Genomic DNA, 23,784 nt, shown 5'->3' with positions numbered 1-23,784 from the left:
GTTCATATTGAGGCTGGACCCAAACTCTGGAGCCTGAAATGAGGGAACTTCTCTCAATCTGAAGCGATCAGAAGTCAGTAAGACTCTCTGAGTGAGAGAGGATTCGCTCCAAAGACTGCTGTCCATTATCAAACAGTCCATAACTCTTCAACGCTCTGTCAGCTCCAGAGAGTGAGACGCATGTAGTTCAGAGTTCAAGTCAGAGATGATACTCAAATGGGACATTTTTTATTATTATTATTGATGGATTTGGTTACCTAAGCGATGTATTCTGAATGTAAAGTTGAAAATGTCTGCGCATCTGCAGTAAGTAGTCAAATCTGTGAAATGCAGTCTTTCAAAATGACTGATAGTCTTCAGGTTTTCCCATCATAGTTTAAAAACCCCCCAAAAAACAGCCAAAGATGGAAAATATCCGGTTAACACGACCACTGGCTGCTCCGCTCACATCCCAGCCTGGAGCGCCTTCCTCCAGCCAACCTGGAGCTGACAGTCCTCCCAACCATGCTGGAGGTTTGGAAATGTTTTTCAGGTTTCATGCACAAAACAATCAATGGACAGGGAAGCTTGCTGTGTTCGCCAAAAACCACCTCAAGCTAGCACAAGAAACTTTTTTGCAAAATCGAATCCGCTTTTTCAAGTTTTTCCATTTTAATCAGAGATTTCTAATGTGACGCTTCAAAATTTACGTACAGAACTTTGATGGAAACAAATTGTCATGTAGACTCATGTTTTTATGTTTATGTATTTTAAAATTTGTGGCTGTAATGTGACAAAATGTCATCAATTTAGTAAAGCAATGTAGCTATGATTCTATCTCCACTAGGGATGCATGATAGTATCGGCATAATATCAGTATCGGCCGTTATTAGCTGTAAAGTTTAATATCGGATATCGCCCATTCTGTCAAAATAAGTCACCGATATAAAAGGAATTGTTTTTATATGACAAACCAGTGACAGTGATGCCTACAGCACAGCACAATGTCAAATTTGCACTGTTTGAGTGTTGTCATTGTCTTAGAGACCAGATGTCAGGAATACATTTGATGTTAAACTTAATACAAGTTGAAAGTGTTACATTATTTTCAGCCTTCTTTTTAGCATTAGCATTTGGTAGCAGGCTAAACTGACAAAGATAATGCAGTATTTTAACTCCACAGTAGACAAAGTCATATACTTTCATTAAGTAGGAAAACAATATCGGTATTGGTATCGGTTATCAGCCAAATGAGTTTCCGGACATTGACCAAAGATCCACTATCATGCATCCCTAATCTCCACACAACTTATATATATATATATATGTGTGTGTGTGTATAAAAAGAAACCATGAAAGAAACTGATTCAAAACCAATTGATAATATTTAATGACAGTTTTCAAAAACAAAGGGACTTCAAACTGTATAAAATAGCTTGACATATATGATACCGAGTGAAAAAGAGTAGGTGGTGCTGTTCTGTTTCTGGTAAAGTTGAAAAATTGATTGCTATCAAATCAATTTTGATATCAAAAAGCGAGATTTTAGAGAGAACTGCCAGAAAAGAACAAAAAAAAAAAAAAACACTCTTGAATTCAGTTTTTACTGGAAAAAAGCGGCGTGACAGTTAAAGATCTGCAATAAGGAGGCTCTTGAACCAATATTAACTCTGCCTGACAGCCGGAAGACATTCTATTACATCTTCAATCAATCGTCACTAAAACATAACACTTAGGATGTACCGACCAGTTCTGAGAAAGAGACCAAGTACTTCTGGAATGAAGGTATTGAAAGTGAAGAGGGCGGAATAGATGGACAACATGAGGGCAGTCCACAAGTGTAACCAGTCTAAATGGACTCCAGGAATGTTCTCAGAAATACTGGCGGTCAAAAAGCAATCATCTGTGTGGAAGTTTAATTTGGGAAGTAACAAGACTTTTCAGCCACGTAATGATGAGCGGACAAACTCAAACCGCAACAGGAAAAAAGGAAGACTTTGAAGTAACTATCCTAGTTTTCTAAACTCTTGAGGGACTGTGGGCCTACAAATGCTACTTTTTGTTGCCTTGCCAACATGCAATTGAACAGGTGTGCCTAATAAAGTGGCTGGTCCAGGGAGTCGCTTGTTTTAAGGAGAAAACACTGCGCTAGCATTTTAAACTTTTAAAATGTCAGTGTGTTTTCCAGCAAACAACCTGATCGAAGTCATTTAACATTTGATATCTGACCAGCTGCAGTTTGATATTTAGAGGCTGCAGCTGGACAGCTAACTCAGAGCTAATGTTTGTGTTAATGGACACAGCTGAGTGTTGATCAGTGCTTTGATTTTATCATGACTGACCTATCGAATAGGGAAACAGTGTAGCTATACATGTTTCCAGATTACCTTTGATGACCTCAGGAAACAATTATTAATGTGTTTAAGATCATCATCTTAATGAAATAGTGGCCTACATAATTTTTCCAAAATAACAATGACTTAAGCTATTATTTTAGGAAAGTGATGAAATGTTAGCGGCACAAAGGACAATTTTTACTGCACAAATGTAGCACAATTGATTGAAGTGGTATTTCGTTTTGATTTTGCAGATGTGCACTGGCTGGTTGACCTTTGATGACCTCTGGAAACATTAAGTAATATGTTTGCAGGTTTCCACATAAACTTGCAGCTCACCTCTGACACTCGCTGGGATGCAGCACCAGGTCCTCGCTGTTCTTGGCGCTGACTGTGAGCTCGTGTTCCGTCGGGTTGAAGATGTCGAGCAGAAGGTGGCACTGCCGGGTGCTGCGGGCACAGAGAGGAACACTTCAGCCAAAAAAGCCAATACGATGCATCGAATTCAACACAACTTTTACATGACCCCCGTCCGCCCCCCAACCAACAAAAAAAACATGACTGGCCTGTCCTTGGACTGTGTTTATGCGTCTGGTTCTAATTACTTTGCTAAAAATAAACAGCAGCGTGGCACACAGCGGGTCGGTGAGATCAAGAGAAGACGGAGTGTAAAGTACTCTCAGTGCTTGTCAGAACATCAAAGGTGGCCGTGCTTTCATTAAATCTGAAGACCTATGTGGAGCAGGTCATCTGCGCATCATCCCGCGCCTGCTTTTCTCATGTAGATCACAAGAGGAGCAATTTGTGATTCAGATCAACATGTTGAGTGTTCAAAGAGTTAATTTTAGCCCCCAAAGTAGGTGGATGAAAGGCCCGCGTGTCTGGAAACAGAACCAGGTAACAAAATTAAGTGCTGCTTCACAGGAATAATGACTGGAGCAGGAAAGGGCTACGGTTAGGGTTTTATGAAGAACAATAAAAAGTGTTTCATGATCTGGGCTGGGATTTCTTATGAAACTTTTTGAACATACACATAAATTCATAAACCCAGATAAAGAGTGAGTAATGTGTAGCATGGCAAAGATTTTCATTGTTGCAAAAACAGCAGCTTGTGCTACAACAGTTCTTCACATTAGACAAGAGTCGCCTCAGAAATGTTGGAACTTAGGAGAGAAAACTGAAGTCATAAAGTTCCATCAACTTCATTTAGAAAAGTCATGAACATTAGACCTGGGCGACAAACAGAAAACGTAACCAACACCAGAATTTTTTGGTGATGACCAACATCATTTTTTTCCCATGTCGGGATTCTGGGTGTTTAAAAGACAAATTAAAATTAAAGTTGTTTTTGTCCTCTTTTTGGCTGTGTGTAGGTAGACTATGCTCATGTTCCTTTAAGACGCTGTGTTGTGCGTACAGCCCGTAGCAAGAAGTAAAAGAGACGGTGAGGTTGAGAAAATTTTAATAGTTGAAGCGTCGGCAGGTCGAAGAGGAACAGCTCATTCTGAAGAAGATTTTTAAAAATGCAAGAATGTTGGAAGGAAGTTATTTTATACTTCTAAACTTGTTCAGTTGTGCTTATTTCTTTAATAAGTCTTAAATAAAACTAAAAGTACAGACTTTCTTAATTTATTTGCAGATGCTATAGTTTTAAAGTCCATTAAAGTTCATAAAAATAATTGTCCAGGGGAATTATAGCCTCAATATAACTGGCTGGGAAGTATTTATGCTGCCCTATCATATTTTTCTTAAATTATTTATGTAGGAAAGAGGGGCAGGGTGCAGTATTATTACCATTTATTGTTATTACACCAATTTTTAGTCGGTTGAGACACTCAGAACGGCTCTGCTGTCAGCAGGCCCGTTCCAGAAGATTGTCAAAATCAGAGACATCCTGTCCAGGAGAGATGCTGGAAAACTGGTCATTTGTTACTTGAAGTCAGGACTACAGTAATTGTTTCATGGAGGAGGATTAGGGCCACTAAAAAAAGAAAATAACATTTCTGACTAATAATTCTGATTTTAATATCTAAAGATTAAAGTCAGATTTTTGAAGGGGTGGAGGGGGGGAGTCAGAATTCTTTGAAAAAAAAAGTCAGAATTTTTAAAGAAAAATCTGAATTCTTAGGGGAAAAAATCAAAACAAATAGAAACAACCAGGATGTTATGTTCAAGGTGTTAGACATTGTGCTATCTCCCATCAGGAAGTTCATAAAATGCTGTTTAAAACCCTCAGCTGATCCCAAACACTGCAGCAGGAGTTTTGATGAAAATGAAAAAGAGAAATTTTATTTCTTCTATGTTAGCTTCCCTTCATCAGCTCCCTGTTAAATCCAAAGAAACATTTAAGATTCTCCTTCTCACATATAAAGCCAGATCTTTTAGTTAGCAGGTTTCTCTCAAGAGGAACCAGTTTAGTTTTGAGGTAGACGCCTCGTCTAATTTTCACACTCTGCTTAAAAATATCCTTTTTGATAAAGCTTATAGTTAAAAAACAGAACAATATTTTCCTAACTGTTGGATGTGAGGGGAGTAAAGGGAGGATTGCACTCTGAAAACTGTTAACACAGAAAATGTCCAACACAAGTTTTAAGAGTAGTGCTGCAGAGATTCATTTCTGTTTCACTGCTGTCAGCTTAAAACAGGAAAGCTCACATTTGATCACCTCAGTAAGTGAATTAGCAAAACAAAGCAGGCTGCTGCTGTCACTCAGTTTGTGATCGGCACCATGGGCAACCCATTTCGCTCTACACACAGGACTTCAGTATGAGAACGTCAACCTCCATTAAAGTTAAAGTGGGGTTTTATATATGTTCCCTACCATGTTCTGCTGCTGCCTGTGAAGGGTTCTGACCAGCTGTACAGTCCAAGAGCTTTACTGTCTGACAAGTAGTGGACGGTGGAGTTGATCAAAGACGGTTTTTCAAATCGACCTCTTTGTGTCTTTCTCCCAATAATGGTCTGCTGCTTTAGCCTTTGCCCACGGCTCAGGCTCCGTCTGAAGTTCAGTGGACATCTTGTTTTCAACGACCTTTTGAGGCTTTCTCTCATTAGTCAGACCTTCCTCACCATCGGCCGCTCACAGCGGGAACTTTTCTGAGAGATGTTTGCTCTCGCCGGGGAACACTCCTCAGCGTTGGGAAAAGGAAGAGAGCTAAAAAGCTACACTGTGGAGACAGCACTGCATTTTTTTTCTCCCTTCCTATGTTAATTGGTAAACACCTTTTTGCTAATATGCACACTACATGCAGGTCCAAAACGGAAGAAATATGGAAACCGTATAACAAAGCTGTTTTCAGCACTTTCATTAGGTCTGGAAACATTTCTGCTGTATTCACAGTTATTTTGCAGAAATCTGACCAAATTTGCTTCCTATACTTTGGTAGTCAATAAGAAGTCCGCAATACATTTACATTTCTATTCTCAAATGAAGCTCTATGCATGTCACACACTGTGATGGTTCTGCAAAAATAATGTAGCCAACAAGACATTTTAAAACCTTTATCATTTTATACTGTAGAGGTACTGATGTCAAACTTTTAATCATATAAAACACACACACACAAAAATCACAACCAAAATGTGGGGCAACCTGTGATGTAGCGTTACAGAGGAGGAGCTACATGCAGAGGCCAACGGCCCTCATCGCCGGCCTCCAGTCGATTAATGACCTTGGAAGCTTTGCTGTATTTTTTCCTCCCTACTTTCTTTCTGCCCAAGTCTAATAAAGGTCACTAAAGTTATAAAATCTAAATAAAAAAAAAACAACTTTAACATGATCAAATTGGGGGGTTTTTTCACAGAGAAGAAAAAAACTAAATTGTGAGTGCTGCTAAAATAGCATGACCAACAGATCCTTACACTTATAGTCATGTCAGCTACAACTTTCATTTATTATTCTGTTTTCAATACATTTGACCCATAATACCTGGAATATTGGCCAACATACTGCATGCGTATTGATGATTTTAATTATGGCACCATGTTTTAATGATGTATAGAACTTTGAACTGCTTTGTTACTGAAATGTTTCATACAAATAAACTTGATCGATCAATTTTTGACAAAAAAAAAAAAGATTGGTGGTTTTAAAACAGTTTTATAAACCCTTAAAACTAGGGGCGGATCGATTCATCAGCCACCCAATTTATCGGTGCCACTTTTCTTGATTTTGGGAGATTGGTGATTGGCAGATTTTTACATGTGAAGCCGATCTCATTCACCGATCTTATCTAGCTTGGCAAAGGTCTCAGAATCAACCACTGCTCTCTTTTGCACTCTGGTGAGAAAGGTTTGACAGACAGACCGGCCCTCCAAGTTATGTCTCCACGTTTACAATTAACAATAGTGACCTCACTGTTACCAACTCAACACCTTTCTTGCTATATTAAGCAACATTTCAAATGAAAAAAATTGGCATTGGCCAAAATCAGAATCAGCAGGTTAAGCTTTTTAAAAGATCGGTAATTGGCGATCAGCCAGAAAACTGCAATCAGTTCACCCCTTCTTAAAACATATTTTAACACTGCTAACTGGCCTGAATCAAGTCAAAATAAGCTCCAGTATCAACATTAAAGTGATCAGTGAACTAAAAAGCAGCAGCTGGGAAAAGTGAAATCAAATGTTTCCTTCGTCCGTTGATCTCTTTCCTAACAAGCTCCTAAACCTCGGGGTTGCTGGTGGTTTTAGCATGCACAAACCTCTAATAAACTGCTTCAGCAATTAAAAGAGCATATCATTAAAGGGCTGCGCGCGTTTTCCGAGCCATCTTGGTGACTTTGTCGAAAGGCCTGATTAACGGGCGAGAACGGGGCGAGTTGCTAATTTATTGTCTGGGCAGTTTAGTAGAGGCGATCAATCAGAGCACAAAGTTAGGAAACAGGGCATCATTACTCATGCGTCGAGTCCCCGAGATAAACTAAAGGAGCAGACAGAGAAACTGGACCTGGGCATTACAGACTGCACTGTTTTTGATAAGGGTTTTAAATTAAAAAGACCTTAATGAGGTCAAATTAGGCTGAAAGGAGAGTGAAGTTCAGAACTGCAGCAGAGAGGCCAGAGATGAAAGCTCACTGCGCCGTTCGAGTCGGTATTAACCGAATCACGGCACTGAATCATTTTGATAAGTATTCTATCTGGCTACAAAGCAAGGCAGAGATCTAAGCTAACTAAATAATTCAAAACCGCCAATAGCGCTTCACACTATTTGTCTCCATTACGGCCTCAACTTTTATATTACTCTCTGATAACGGAGAGAGGCGGAGAAGGAGCCAAATTGTCCCCAGCGTCTTCAGCAGAACACATATTGAAGCAGATTTTATGATCGTTCAGTGCAATAGCAAATCATCCATCAATGATATATCAGTACCTAATGTACCTCAAATGAAGCTCTGAATATTAGACACTCCGTCCCGTTTAGGTATGAACATCTGACAAGCTCAATCTTCAATAGTTAATCAAACAAAAGTATTTCTACATCTATTCTGATTGTGGTCTGGGTCTACGCAGCAAATCAATGGGAATCAATCAGACTGTGCTGTCAAAACTGGGTGGACATTAGCTTCAGGATTACATTGTTAAAGGGCCATAAATATCTGACGCACCAGTTGAGTTTCTAAAAATAGCAACGTTGATGAGTCCTAGGCCCACGCCTCGATCAATTCTGCAAAACATGATCAATAAGTGCTGATTTTGCAATCCGACCACGGCACAATAACACATTGACGTATTCCCAACCCGCAAAATGCTTTGGGCTTAATCAGCAGTGGAGGATTAAGGGTGCTGCCAATGACGGGGACATTTTTAGCCTCTGAAGCCAATGTTGGACGGATCATTATGCATCTGGGTGTAACGTCAAAGATGGAGTCGTAAGGCTAAGCAAACTGTAAACATTGATCTAAAACTTAAACAAAGGAAATGACAGACAACATTCTGGAACTTTTAGCTACATAATGTGTGCTGTTTAAAAGCACCAACACACTATTTGTAAAATCTAAATCATCAAAATTCATTGACAAAGTGAAACTACAGACAGACAAAGCCATATATGAACAACTTTGAGCAAATTAAAAAAATATGGAGGGAAATCACGGTTAAAAATATGCAAATTCAAAAACATTTGTGAATCAGTAAGTGAAATCAAACTGTGGAATATTAACTTGGACAATGACTGAACATAAAACCGTTCAAATGATCATATATACAGATGATTATAGTGGGATATAATGTATTATATTACTGCTCAATTATTGTTGGTGTTTTTGTTATTGATGCTAGTGTTTCTTTTTGGTCAAATTTAAAGAAGAAATTATTCATCCACTGCAGTGAAAATTAAATCGATACTATATTGATGGGTTAACTATTAAATACAGGTTCAGTTGTCATATGTATAGATTATACATGTAATAAATATGAAATTATGTAGGTGGTTAGGGAATGTTATGTACACCCACTCAGCTGAATTTGTCGGTCAATAATAAAACACTGAAGCAGAAAAAATGAAACATGTCATATTTCCTACTTAAAACCTGGAACAGTTCCGTCTTGAAAGCCACTGATGTGAGTTAAACTGGTCATTTATCTCTTCATCCCTTAATTCTGTAGTACTTAGAGTAGCGTTCAATGATCAGACGAGCGATAGAAAAACTGAAGCTGCAGCAAGATCATTGCATATAAAATGTTGCTGCTGCAATTCACGTTCGATGTTTTTACACCGACACCTGTGTTCAGTGCTGCAAATGCCTCTGTAATTGGTTTAGAGCCGGATACATAAAGTACTCTGTAATTGCAAAAACAGATTGCGGGGATGCAGGGGGAAAAGATTAAGACTGAATTTTACCTTTGCAGCTGATGCACATGAATGTTTTTTTCGTTCAGATGTTTCTGTCACACACAAGCCGGCCGTCTGGCTGAGGGGAGGCGGGAATACGTAAAAAAAAAAAAAAAAACACCAGGACAGCCTGCTCACCCAAAGCAAAAACACTGTTTTACTGAAATAAACCAAAGTAACTGTTAATAGAAAAGCTGCAGAGCAAAAGTCTTGAGTCATCACTAAATAAACAAAACAATGGGGTTTTCAAGCAAAGGGCATAATCTGGATTAATAACAACCTGCACACCTGCATGTGGTGTTGCACTTTGATAGCAACATTTAATCTTGGACTTTCATCTCGCGGCCAATACTGGGGTAACATTTGAAACGCACTGCTTTCAGATGGAATTAAAAAGGGCAAAGTAGGAGAGCCCACCACTACTGAGCTATGCACAAATAGTTAGTCAAACTGGGGGGAAAAAAAAAAAAGACTTTCTTCCGAATGTTCTCATTGTTTTCTGGCCGTAACAACATCACAAATCAGGATTAGCATGAAAGGAATTGTGGTCAAGTCAACTCACTTGCACTCTATAATAAGTAGGGATGCACAATATTGGGTCTTTGGTCGATATACGATACCAACAACCGATAACCAATACCCGATACTGATATTTATCCAAGGCTTGTAGAATGGACCATTGGTGGGTTGGTTTTTTTCTCAGTTGAGTTCAGTTCACTTTATTTTTGTAAATTATCAACATTAAACACAGGAAACAAAAACAATAATAATAAACAAACCCATAATTTACCAAAAAAGGAATAGGCTGAAGCCAAAGCTTATACTTGCCAACCCTGTTCATGTACTTAGCAGCCTACAGTCATAAAAGATATACATACGCAAGTACTCTGCAGTTCTTCACTCTCTCGCTCTCCCCTTTGGCCACCATGAACTCATTGCTATGGTCGTAATGGTGGTTCTTGAGATGGTTAATGAGGTTCGAAGTGTTGCAGGACTTTGTTGTTGTTCCTCCTCACATCACAAAACATCAGCAAATAGTAGTTCTTTTACAAGTTTCCGACACTTAAACAATGCTGACATTTTCAATTGGTCCTGCTCTCCCACCGTGATCAGATTAGGTCAACGTCATGTGATGTCATGACATCACATGCAGATAATGATGCTGCAGGCATCATTATCATTGGTTTCTCATTTAAAAACAACGGCTTTTATATTGGTGAGTTATTTTGATGGAATAGCTAATGTCCAATATTAAGTTTTACAGCTAATATTGGCCGATATTCATACCATGCCAATAATATTGTGCGTCCCTAATAATAAGGATCATATTATCCAAAGCTGAACTATTGCAAACAGTCACATAGTTGCAGATTGTCGTATTCCAAGACAAATTGAAATTGAAAGTGAAAGTGAAATTGGGTACGACTCAACAGCCAGGCTAGTTTATCACACAAAATCCCAATGAAATTTGGTGAAGCTTCGGGCTGTAATGTGAAAATATTTACACACTAAACATGCCCTTGCAAGGTGGTAAAGTTAAAATCCCATTTACTTTACAGATTCTTGATTCTCCAGGGCTTTCTGCAGCTACACCAGATAGAGAAGTCTGTCTCAAAGCCAAGTACATTCTGAAATGTTGTTTACTGCCACAGATATTTGGAGAAGTTTGTCCTCATATAGGTCAGTGCATGTCAAGGACCTCTTGCTGTGGGTCTGTAAAGCCCAGAGAGTCACTCTAGACATGGTACCGAGAAAACACAAAGTTTGTTCGACTCGGGAAGAGTTTTGGAAATCTGCAGGTAGTCTGCCCAAATCTCCCTGAAGCCTTTACTTTCAACACGTCTGAAATGTTTTGAGCCTTGGCTGAGCGCCAACAGATACTGTGTGTCAAAGTAGTGAGGCAGAAAATACCAGGCGAGCAGAGGAGGTGAGGGAGACGCAATGACAGGGGTGACGGTACAGCGGGCAGAGCGGCATAACTATTAGTGCCGAGTCAAGACGGATGACTCAAACTTCAGATATTATTTTGGCTAATGACTCACCTCAAGAGGCCGTTACTCGTCCATGATCCGTCTCTTTTGCTTGGAGGTTTTTCATAAAAGTCAGGGAGTTCAGAAGATGAGTAAAGCCAGGAAAAATACAAGTGTGAACCGATAGGATCTCTACAGCTGCACAGGGTAAACATTGAATGTTTTAAGGCCCTTTTATAGTTTGTAGCATGAAGTATGTTTGAGACTTATCTCAAAATCCTTTTGATATTCCTTCTCACTAATCAGAACAAGAAAACAGCCTTGACAATATAAAAACAATCTGACGTTCTTCCAAAAACAGATAAGTCTGAGATCATTTTAGACATAGCGTTGCTGAAACACGATAGATGCTAATAGATAGAAGACCGCCATGCTAAGACTCTTAATTATGTCCAAGTTTCAACCACCTGATCCATACAGTCACACTCATGTGAAAGAAACGTATTTATGATGTTGAGAAATAAACACAGAACCTGGAACCTAGAAGCTGGAACACCAATGACTCAAAGTGAAGTGAGTTTAACATTTACTTGGATAAAGAGTCTAAACCCAGAGAGAAGTCCCTCCTGTAAAACATTAAAGATTAATTGTAATTTACAGCTACCAACATGGAGAAACACAGAACATGTTATTGTTAGAACATATAGTGATTGAGCTGATATGGGAAAAGGGTCAAAGGTCTTTGCTATGGGTATTGATGCATTGCCCAACTCAACTACACAGTAAGAAGGGTGAAACTGGGACACATCGGGGTCCCAAATATGCATCAAAGCTGCTTTTGGAAAATCTAGATGAAACGTCAGATTTGTGTCGATATTAAAGTATTTTTAAAAAAACAGGAAACAGAGTTTTAAGGGATCTATAACAAGTTCCTCAGTGAAGATTTCACCTTCCAGTATTCATGTGTGCAGCGAAATTGACGCCGACATATTAACACAACTCTAATATGACCTACAACATCAAATGTGCCAAATGCGTTACCCATAACAACAGCAGCTGATTACATGCTTGTCTTGTAACTCATTAGTTTGATAATCCAACGTGACAAGAAGAAGAAGCTCGACTTTGTCATGACTCCGTACAAAAGACTTCACTCTCACTTTGTTGTTCATCAACAAAGTGAACAAAGCTGTATGGAGGCTCTATGTGCATGTCCCATTCTCTAAACTTAGCCCCACCTACAGCCCTGGGGGAGTAATAGCAATGTGTTGGAGCCATTTTCGGTTTTCATGTGGAAACAGAAAATACAACATGGTTCATGTGTGTGTTACCTGGTAGCAGGAAGGGTGCTAACTCTGGTAAAAAACACAGACGGCTCCACGTCTACATGGACGCCCAGAGACAGCTCCCTGTAGTAGCCCTCCACTTTGCCCGCTCCACCGGAGTACCTGAAGTTTAGCACCGCCTCCAAAGTCTGCAACAGAACACAGGAAGGAGAAGGAAGTTACATCAGGGCTGATGTGGAACCGCATGAGCAGCTCATTAAAGCAACAGGCCGTGGTCAGAGGTCCTGCGCAGCGTGTTGCTACTCGCCGTTCAATCTACACAAAGTTTCCTCCACGAGAGGAGCCATCAAGCCGGAAATAATAAATGCACCACAAGGCTGCTATTGTGCTGCTTAATGAAATGGAAGTATAATGATGGGAAATGGACGATTCGGAATCCTAAAAGGGTTTAAAAGGGAGAGGGGTGGCAGCTGGGTGGCCTAGGTGAGATTGTTCTGGCTGCGTTCCACTGTAATGGGGGGAAAATGGACAAGGGGGATCACTCAGTGGCACTCCGAGGCGTTTCCATGGAGAGGAGGCAGGGATGGAAGAGGGGGGGAATGTCATGAACAGCCAAGTGGGCGAAGTACAGGGGTGGGGGCAAATTAGAAGTGGCAGTTTATGCTGAGGAACACTAGCTGACTCAGGGAAGGAGATGTTCAGCTTTTCTTCCAGCGCAGCGTATATCATCTCCACACATTCCGCTGATGGAGGCTCTGGCTGTGGCTTCCCACAACACACTTCACCTATTTCCTGATTGTATTTACTCTCTAACCGCTTCTTCAAGGGAGGCGGGAGCCAAGGTGAAGCGACTCTGAGCCTGCTGGGCGTACGGCCCATTACAACATAATGGACGGAGCACAGCACTCTGACAGCCACATCACAGAGAAGTTATTATTACTGTCAACCAAGCAACTCTATTCTAAAAAGTCACTTATTTGTAAGTGAAAAGCTTTATTTCACATTCTGTGCGTATGTGTGTGTGTGTGTGTGTGTGTGTGTGTGTTTTTTGTTTTTTTAACTTGCTCTGATATTTGAAAGTGCCATCCAGGGACACGCCTGTGATCTTTCCACCAGCACCGAGACAAGGTTGATATTTTTGGCATTTAGTAAAATGTCTCAGAGTATCTCCTATAATGACCTGAAATTTGACACAGAGACGCTAAAGGCCACGAAGAAGAATTCAATACATTTGAAGATTTGTTACAGTCAAGAGGAAACCAGAGATTCCCATCAGATTTTTCTCTGTAATAAAAGAATAAATCAAGAAGTCTAATACAACCCCGAATTCATTGAAGTTGGAATGTTATGCAAGACAAATAAAAATGGAATAGGATGATCCGCAAAAGACAAAGATACTTAATGATTAAACTCAAGTGGAATTTGATTTCTGCAACATGCTGCAGGTTCCCTCCTGGACCTGCTGACCCCGTGACCCCATCTAAGACAAACGGAAGACATCACTGGTCAACAGCCAAAAAAATTGTCTGGGTTTTTCTCGACGTTTAACTGAAGTCCTAAAAGGGACGCAGGTTTAAATGTTTTTATCTTTTTTAATCTTTTTTGTTTTCAAAATCTCTTTCTCTTTCTCACTGTTTATTCCATGTCACATGCTGTTTTTATTTTAATTATGTAAAGCACTTTGAAATGCCTTGCTGCTGAAATGTGCTTTACAAATGCACATTCAGCTCATGTTGATGAAACACACCTGGTTTCTCTTGCCAAGTCTATGGGCTTCATCATCCATTGTCAATCTGTGTGGAACTGAGAAACAATAAATTCAAACTTATGAATCAACATTTATGATATTATGCGACTTGGAAACATGAAAATGTCGTTCTGAAACATTGCCGAATTCATGTGAACGCAGAGCCTAAACGACCAACAAAACTTTTGCGCACACGCCTAAAATTGTCTGTGTGGACAAGGAAAAACTTACTGCAACATTAATATATATGGATATGAAAACTAATGTATACTGCTGTTTATTTGCCTCTTGTTTTCATTATATCAGATACATTCGGTCACCCTGCAAGCGGGCTACGATTAGTGTGTGCACACAACATCCATAGAAGGAGCTGCAATGAGTAACAGCAGCAAGAGAACTTCTTATCTCAGCCACGTTGCTCCCCAACAGCAGCAGAGGTCCTGCTGTTTGCGTCGCTGTCAGAAGCTGGAGGTTCTGCTTTTTTAATGCCTTTTGCTTCTTTAAACTCTGTGAGACACAAGAACACAGACCCTCCTACAAGGCGTCAGGATTATACCAGGGTAGAGGATGTCGGAACCGTTGGGAGATCTTGTTTTTCCAGAAGCAAAATCTCTTCAGTCAGACAAAAAAAAAAAAAAAGCTTGATAAATAATACCAACAGAGAAACAATCAAGGAAACCTGCGACTTAACAGCTACTGGTACAACAAGGTTTACTGTCATAAAGTGACAACAGGTGTTGTGGGAAACACCAGTGAATCAAAGTTGCTGGTTGCAATGGGAAGTTGAAGACACAAATTCCCACTCTAAACATTTGCAGATCCTGGAGGGAAGCAGTGGAGTCAGTCTGCGACAGCTGCCCTCCACAGCGGCGGAGAAACGAACTCACGCTGGGCTGGAGGCAGAATGAAAGCAACGGCATGTTGATTCCAGCCTCATTTCAACAGACTGGCTTAATTCTCACCGACTGTTAGCAAAAACAAAAACACAAGACGCCTGCTGGATGAGTGCGTTTCCTCTGCAGCAGTGTTTTCTGCTGCTGAGGCCGTTGACATGTCGTATCATAAACGTGGATTCGATTTTCCTTCGGACTCCGCCGGCGCTGTGCGGTTGCCGGTGTGGAAGTGAAAGCTTAAAATGCGTTCCCCCTCGAGGAATCATCTCGGCAATGCCGTCACATGCCACAGGCGTGCCTGATTCCTCCGCCAGAGCCGGAGCGGCCCCTATTTTCGATCCACACCCCCCCACCCACCTCTGTGGCTCCTCCGCCCCTCAGGAGCCTTTTTCAATCACACTCAGCTAAAAATAGCTCCTGCTGTAATGAGCTGGCACTGCTTGGAGTAAGCTGGAGGAAAACAGCACCTGACCACACACATCTATTACCCTCAAAAAAAACAAGTGTGTGCAGGACTTTAGCGGTTTGTCATGTTGTCTGTTCTTTACCATGTTAATTCAGTTAATTTAAATACAAAGTCTTCTTCAGATGTTCCACAAAGACTAGCTCCTCAAAACTGCCTCTAGTTATTCATCAATCACCAGAGGATGTTTGGTGCACATGTGAGTTTTACAGCATTACAGGAAGCCTGTGAAACTCAACAGGCTCCATATACAGTCCAATGTATAAATTCATATCAGATGTCGGACATTTAGGCTTCACAAGACAACTTCTCAGTTTTATTCTACCCAGGGCTGAAGTAAGCCTGTCACAATAAGCAATTAATCATCAATTGCATGACGAATAAAAATGAGCTCAATAATTGTCGTTCTGATGATTAATATTTGTTGGAAGGCAATTTTGTTTAGAGACTTCCTAATCCTTTTCATTTATCGTTTTTTGGTTGTGTTTTGGATGTTTAAAAAAATATCTTTCAGTTCCAGTGTGAAGCGTTATGTTCAAAATTAAAGTTTATTAAAGTCTTTGCAAGAGCAGACTTGCGTTATTATATATTATATTATCTTCATTGAAAATAGTCTCAAAAATGACAATGTTATTGTGTATTGCAATAATTTGGCAATTTATCATCCAGCATACTTTGAAGTATGCACACTTTACTATTACATGTACAATGTATGATAATGGCAATATGGTTTGTTAAATCAGAATACCTAACGTTGCCTTTGCCTTAAACTCCAAAGATAGCAAGTTGGACAAACTCATTGCCCAATCTCTTGGAGCTGCACAGCCGGGTCACTCTTTTATAAGTTCAATATTGTTTGTGTCAACACCGAACTTGGAAGCTCAGAGGACTTCAAACACCAGTAATACCTTGGCCCTCAAAAAAGAAAACACAGAAGACCAAAATAAGTGTCCATAGCTCGATCACCATAGCTAGAATAGCAACCACTTTAGATGGACTCCATCAACTCTGCCAAGAGGAGTGGTCAAATGCACAGAATTAATCCAGAAGCTTGTTAGCGGCTATAAAACACATCTGGTTTCTCTTGCCAAGTCTATGGGCTTCATCATCCATCAATTCAAACGTCAAATTTTAGCATGAGAGAGTATCTGTAGAATTGTCAATCTGTGTGGAACTGAGAAAATGCACAATAAATTCAAACTTATGTGTCCAATTCTTGAACTTGTATGTTGCATAATCATTCCATAATTTCAAAAGATGGATCAAATAAAGTCCTAGAAGTCCCATAACAGTATGATGTGTGATCTGCTTATGTATGGATGTAAACCTGGAGAAATACACAAAGCTCAGGTGTTTTAAACGCCTACAAGTAACAACAGGTGCTAATGGAAAAACCTTTTTTCGAGGCTTTTCTGAGACCCGACACGTGAAACACGGTGGCCTTTACCTCAAATGCCACAGCCCATTATTGTCATTTTTCACGACCGTCTCAAGAATGTCACAAAAGGCTGTCTATCACATTTCCCCGCACAAATGTTTGACAACTGAAGGGCCCACTGGACGCTGTGAGTACTGCTGCTCCCACCCATGGCTTGTGAACAAATGGCAACAAGATAAAGATCGGGACACATCTCGCTGAGGAGATTTTGGCAGAGCCGCATGGCTCCTCACTAGAGTCGAAGATAAAACGTCACAGTGACATCTGGGCAGGAAGTGAAGGTCTGGGGGTCTGAAAATGGAGCAAACCTGTGAGATTAAATGAGTCCAAACAATGGTCTGATGACCCTTGGTTCATACGGTCTAACCAATAAAAAAAAAATGCTAGTAAAATCAAAACAAAATGAATTTTATTTTAAACTTTTAACTTTTTATACCAGATACAATTTCAGATTTTAATTTATTTATTTTAATTCTCGCTTTATTTTCTAAAAAAGAAAAGTAAATGACGTGAAATATTTTCAATCATCCCTTCTGTGAGTTGTATGATGTAATATCAGGGAATGGTGACAATTACTAGAACATACCATAATATTAGCAGAATAAAGACGAAATTTTGTTAGAAAAAAAATTAAACGATAGGATAATAAATTAGTTGTTTTTTGTGTTGGATTTTTCATAAAGTAATTTCATTCGCCAAATATTACAATTTTATTCTGGTGATATAAAGACTATCTTATGACTTTATTCTTGTATTATTTAACTGTACTCTTGAAAATGTAGAACTTCTCATATATTTTACAAAAAACTTAGCCTGACCTTTACATTTTGAAGTAGAGTTGATCTGAAAAGTCCAAATAAATAGAAGCTGTAAAAAAACAAAAAAAAAAAACCATGTGCGTGCCGACATCTCTCTAAAGAGTGGAAACCCGAGGAGCGCATTAGAGAAAACAAAAATCTAGATTGATAAAATCGATTTATCCAGTTATTCGCAACTTTTTCCAACCTTGAAGATGAAACATAATCTGTCTCTCCCTCTAAAAGAAATTGGTGTTATTCAGTGTTATAGACTTTTAAATCCAAGAAGTTTAGTTTTTCTTTAACCAAACTAGCACCGGTGGTTAAGCAGCAACTTGTCAGAGGAGCGCTGTATACTTTGATGAGAAGATGAAATGGAGTTCTGTGGGTCTAATCGTCCATAAAATGCTCTTGACCCTTTCCTGGGACGCATCTGCCTTGTTGCAGGGAAGTGAGCAGCACACCAGGAGAGCTGTTAAAGCGCCGGCAGCGCCAGCTCCAGCGGGACATGGAGAAAACCCAGAGGACTGTGGGATGCTGTGTGTTCACTTGGAGCGAGGCTTGGCCTGCATCGCATCAGAGTCAATCAGCTGATGAGACGAGGATTTCCAATCAGAAAGAGGGACAAACACTTTCTGCTCACTTCTCCATTCGGATGGAGGTAAACTTGGTCGATAGATTTGGAAAAATACAGGAACAAGGAAATTCAATTTCAAAAGTATTCACACCACATTTTATCATGTTACAGCCGCCAATTTAAATGTGAATTACTGGGATTTTATTTGACAAACCAAAACAAGCATGTCTGCAAAACAGAAGGAAAATGACAGCTTTTTTATTTTATTTTTTAAAGGGGCAGTATTATGTAAAATCAGCTTTTTTGTGTTTTACACGTCACATTATGATGCTATTCTTCATTTGCACCAGTCTGGTGGTTAAATAACCTAAATAACATTAAAAATTAACATCTTTGCTGTTGAGCTTGTACATCTATTTATTGAATCATTTGAAGCAAAAAGGGTTTTTGAATTGAAATTGTTGCTCATTTCGTCGATGTATAGCTTTTGATTAAATGTGATTAACTACTATTAATTAATTGATGACAGACATTCAAAGCACCACTGATTCAAGGAATCAAACTCATTGATAATCACTTCATTAAAAAAGTTGCAGCAGAGATGAAAGCTTCTGTTGGTTCCGTTAGTGAATGTGTTTTCCAGTATAAAAAGCGAGTGAGTCTGGGCATCGGGGCATTGTCGTACTGCTGCTGTGCCGTTGTGCAGTAAATGATTCATGAGAGAAGATTTCAGGAGGAGCGAAGCGAGATCCGCAGCGCGGTGTAATGACTTCACAATAACGACTGCGTGCTGAAGAACGAGAGCAGGAGAACAAGCTGAAGTGACAGCTGACGAGCCTCAGAGCGTCTAAAAATGCTCAGTAACGAGCCGGCGAATGAAGACCAAAATAGCAACCAGCTGCTGACGATGAAGGACTCTGATTTACAGCGTGGTGCAACTCCTTTACCTGCACCAAAAGCTTTCGAAGAACCAGAGGAACATTTAGACATGTCTGCCTAAACTGCTATAACACAGTATTTTGTGTCACAGACAGTAAAAATACACAAATAGTCCACAGTAGGATCTGAACCATGTTCCTACTTGTATTGTGATTCACTGCATCAGGAAACTGAAATTAGTTAAGATGTCAGCAGATGAAGAGACAGCGACTTTATTTGGTATTTCAAATGTAAAATGGGTCCATTTGGAGAATTCAGAGCACCAGCTAACCGCCAACACCACAGCTCTACTTTTCTGGATCTCCCCTGTGGTTCTTTGGCGTATGGAGATATGAGTAGCATGAAAATATTAGCTCAAACTCATTTCTCAGATTGGTATACATAGCTGTTAAGCAATGCCAGATTTCCCACAAGAAACATGAAAAGTTTCACAGTGGAAATTCTAGTAAGAAGGTTTGCTCCACTTTGAAGTTGGTAAGTTTGTAAATTTAGATCAGCACTTTACTTGTTTTTATGCATACTTTTTTATCATTATTCTAAAAGCCTCTTCTTATCAAGATGAATGTCTTAAACTCTGAACAATAACACTTCATCTACCTTGATGGAGTAAGCCAACATTATAACAGTTTAATAGAGCTTGACCTGAAAGATTTTGACCAATATAATTACTTGTGAAAGTCTACAATGCAGTATTGTGGCCATAAAATCTACATTTCTGCCAAAAAACTCAAATTTTTAGATCAATCTTGGAAATTTTCTTGAAAGAGCAATGAAATTTCTGAGTTTCAAAAGTTGAAGATTTTACACTTTTGAAACTCAAATTTCCAAATGTCAACATTTTTTTTCTACAAATTTTCTTAGATAAATCTCAAAATATATCTGACAAATTGTTGACTTTTCGAGCTCAGAAATGTCATTTTTTTCTAGTAAACTTCTGGAAATCTCAAAATGTCTTTTTTTTTATTTCCACAAATCTTTCACTTTTCAAGCTCAGAAATTGATTTGTTTTTAAAGAAGAATTTCTAAGATTAATCTCAAAAGATTTTTTGTCAAAATGTACGATAAGAAAATTTCAAAGGAAAAAGTTTCTACAAACGTTTTTTCTGGTAACTTGTGAGCAGGTAATGTCTGCAGCTGCAATCCTTGACAGGTAAAGTGAATGTTAGAATACCTAATTCACAACGAGGACATTTAGTTTTCTCACACAGTGATGAAATATTACTATTATAATCACTGCTTTACAACTTAATCCAGGCTGTCTGATTGGAAGACTGGTAACAATGAAAAGGGCTTGGATTAATGCTATTGTCCTCAAATACTGAACACAACAATACAGTGTTCCCTCAAGACGCAATCCTCAACTAATAAACATCTTATCTCAGGCACAGTGTCTGCAGTTTTATATTATGCTGAATATAGGGACAATTTGTAGCTTCAATAAGTTGGAAAACAAACAAAATGGCAACATTGCAATTTGATTCATTTTCGATCTGCGGCTGGTTTGACCCAGGAGAAGGAAAAAATAAATAAATAAATAATACCAACAGGATACAGCTAAGAAAATAGGCAGGAGTTTCTCAACACAAAATATTAATAAGACTAAATATGTTTCCGCTGGCAACAGGGTTTTTAAAGCTAACTCAGTGTGTGAGCAGCTTCATATTCCCCAGTCATTTCAACAGATATGAATTGTTGGAAAGCACTTTTAGATATTTGAGAAGAGCTAAATCAGGATTTTTGTACTTCATATGAATTAAATTTTCTTAAAAAACTGTTTTTAAGTCCAAATAATGTATAAACTGACTTACAGACAGAACAGTGGAGTTCAGAATGGAAGTTAAGTAGCTTTTAAAAATTCAGCAGATGGTCGGATCCGTCGTGAACCCTGCATAAACCCTACTTCCCTACTTGCCTCCCTTTTTTTATTATATTTTATTATAATATATATATATACTCAAAAGTCAGGCAGGCACGGAGAAGTGAAATTACCTGAACAAACAGAACAAGCCCAGGCAAAAGCCACACACTCCAAAAAAACAAAAAACAAAAAAAGAAATTGAATTGCAATGCATGAGCAGGCGAGTAAATTAGTATTTTTTTTTTTACATTTTGACACACGCTTACACACGCATCCTACCTCCAACACCACCTAGCTGTGACGGTGCGCTGCGCTCTGAAGCAAGCTGGGGCACACACCAGCTGAGTTAGCAGCACCATGTGGCGCGGCGCTCGGCCCGTTTCTCACATTTCACACATGGGTCCAGGTCCAGAGAGCAATAAGAAATGCTTCATTTTCTGGTCGCTTCACCCGCCAGCTTACATACAGCAACGCAAATGTTGCTGCAAACTAAACTTTCTGAACATCTGGGATTTTCCTGGACTTCATTTTTAGCACCGGGTACAAAAAGTGATTCTAAATTAGGTGTGAGATTAGTATGTAAATTATCTAGTTAAACATTAAATATAGCAAGTTAATTAAAATTAGATCATTGTGTCTTAATAACCTGTGGTAAATATACAGCAGTTTCATTGCATTACTGTAATGTCTTGAAACATAATTTGAAGGGGCAGAATCATGTATTTTCCATATAGTGCCATTTCATAGCACAATAAAGTACCTGTGTAACCTTCAGTTGTTATAAAAAATGCTACATATATCAAATATCACTTAAAAGAAATTTGATTTCATAATTTAACACCTTGACATTTTACCTCTGTCTCTTTAAGAAACTCCTGCTCTTTCTGAAATTCCACCAACATGGCTCCTCTATTAACTCTTCAATGTTTTTACCAGCGTTGCACTGAGAAGTAGCTCCTATAATGAGATGCACAGTTCCTCCAGGTATTTGCTAAATGCTCTTGGATAGTCTGAAGGAGCTGAGTGGGGGTCTTGCGGGGAAGGAGAAGCTCAGAAGGTTGGAAACTCCAGCTTCAAGGAGGAGCTGTGCCTCAGAGGCGGAGCGAGGTTCACCCAGGCGTTTTGCACAGCTGAATGGTTGCCATAGGAGATTAAAGGATTTCTCAGACATGCATGAATGAATCAAAGCAACACTCCATGTACGTTTTTGATGGGGAAATAACATTATAACATAATGTAAAGCTCAAAAAAGTTTATTTTACAGGATATTGCCACTTTAATTGCTTTTAGCAGTAAGTGAAAAACAACTATTCCTTTTGCTACTGAAATAAACTTATTACAGGTTAAGATTTATCTACCGTAGTTTTGATTTCAATTCATAAACTTAAAACTATATGGAATAGCACAATAAAGTAGCTGTGTAACCTTCACAGCTGGTGCTGGTGTAGTAATAGGTTTGAACAGAATGTGCTTATTGAGAAAAATGTTCAAAGTTTTTACAGTTTTGCTCTTTATGGGGAAAAAAATACCACAGTAAGCTTTTCCAGTCCAAACGATGTCCCAGGGAAACCGGTCCAAAAAGGACAAAAATAAGAAGTAGTCATTTAAAGTGGTTTATGTTCCACTTTCTTTTTCTTTCAGAGCTTCATCCAGTACATCTGAGCACACGATCTGGCTGCAGCATTTAGAATTATGAGTGAATACCCAGGATTGCATTGGAGAAAAAAAAAAAAAAAAAAAAAAACACCAGATTTTTTTTTTTTTTGTAGCTTTTCAAAAAGAAATCCTGGAAGCCCTTGGAGCAACAAAGGGCTTCCAACTGTTGCCCTTTGCACCAACTGTTGCTTTGCCGATTGCTGCGTCCGAGCTGCGCATTTTACCTAAATGGTAATTAGGAGGACTAATACGTTTAAGATGCCTGTGGGTATTTGCTCCTAATGGACCAGCTCATTTGGTCATCAGTTAGAGAAACGAGCCTGCAGTGCTCCGGCACCGTGACGACTCTTCCACATGTCAGTGGGGAGCGAGCTGTGCTGTGGTTACACGTCCACTTGGTGCATTATACTGTATGAGCAAGACGCAGGCTGTTGTTGCTGCCAGGATGAGGTTCCTCCCTGCCTGTTGTGACTGTCATCCAAAACATAACTTGCAAAAAATAAAAAATAAAAATCAGCAAGCTGACTCACTGCCAGAACTTTAAGAGCAAGCCAGGCAGGCCTCCAGGTCTGCTGGCTCCCAAAGCAAATCAAGCAAATCTCTTAAAACATCCTCTAATCCAAGCATTTCTCAGGTGAGGCGAAACATGCAGCTTTACCGAGACGAGGTAAAAGCATATAAGTGCAAGCTAAATATAAACTATTCCAGAAAGGGCCGGGTTTGCAAGAAAAATACAAAGCAGAATCTTTGCTCAAACTTTAAAGGGCATGTATCATCATTTTTACAACTTTTTCAATTTTCATGTCGTGTCGTGGCTTGGAGCTCGCACCGGTTGTATCGATTTCCATGTTGGAAATTGAAAAAAATATTCTAAATGATGTGAAAGAAAATGAGTAAGCCAAGACAAGACCTTACGGAACAACAAAAAAAAAAAGAGGCTTCATTGCGTAACACAATAGCCTCCTAAGAACAGAGCAGCAATAGGAAGGAAGATTTTATTAAGGTGCAGATTTATA

The 23,784-nt window shown here is 39.2% G+C and overlaps 1 protein-coding gene across 2 annotated transcripts in view; it reads right to left on the bottom strand.

Annotated features, from left to right (window-relative positions):
* trappc9 (trafficking protein particle complex subunit 9) overlaps window positions 1-23,784 on the bottom strand; it is a 217,169-nt gene that overhangs the window by 106,643 nt on the left and 86,742 nt on the right. For both annotated transcript variants that reach the window (XM_088010081.1, XM_088010082.1), the window contains 2 exons: window positions 12,446-12,588; window positions 2,655-2,765 (listed from right to left, as the gene is read on the bottom strand). In XM_088010081.1, coding sequence (XP_087866207.1) covers window positions 2,655-2,765; window positions 12,446-12,588 — 254 coding nt within the window. The remainder of the gene's footprint in view (window positions 1-2,654; window positions 2,766-12,445; window positions 12,589-23,784) is intronic.

Source organism: Poecilia mexicana, unplaced genomic scaffold, assembly GCF_051168715.1.
Source record: "Poecilia mexicana isolate PSO_F unplaced genomic scaffold, ASM5116871v1 scaffold_11, whole genome shotgun sequence".
NCBI classification, from domain to species: domain Eukaryota; kingdom Metazoa; phylum Chordata; class Actinopteri; order Cyprinodontiformes; family Poeciliidae; genus Poecilia; species Poecilia mexicana.
The sequence above is the reverse complement of the archived record's forward strand: the minus strand, read 5'-3'. Positions and strand labels throughout refer to the sequence as shown.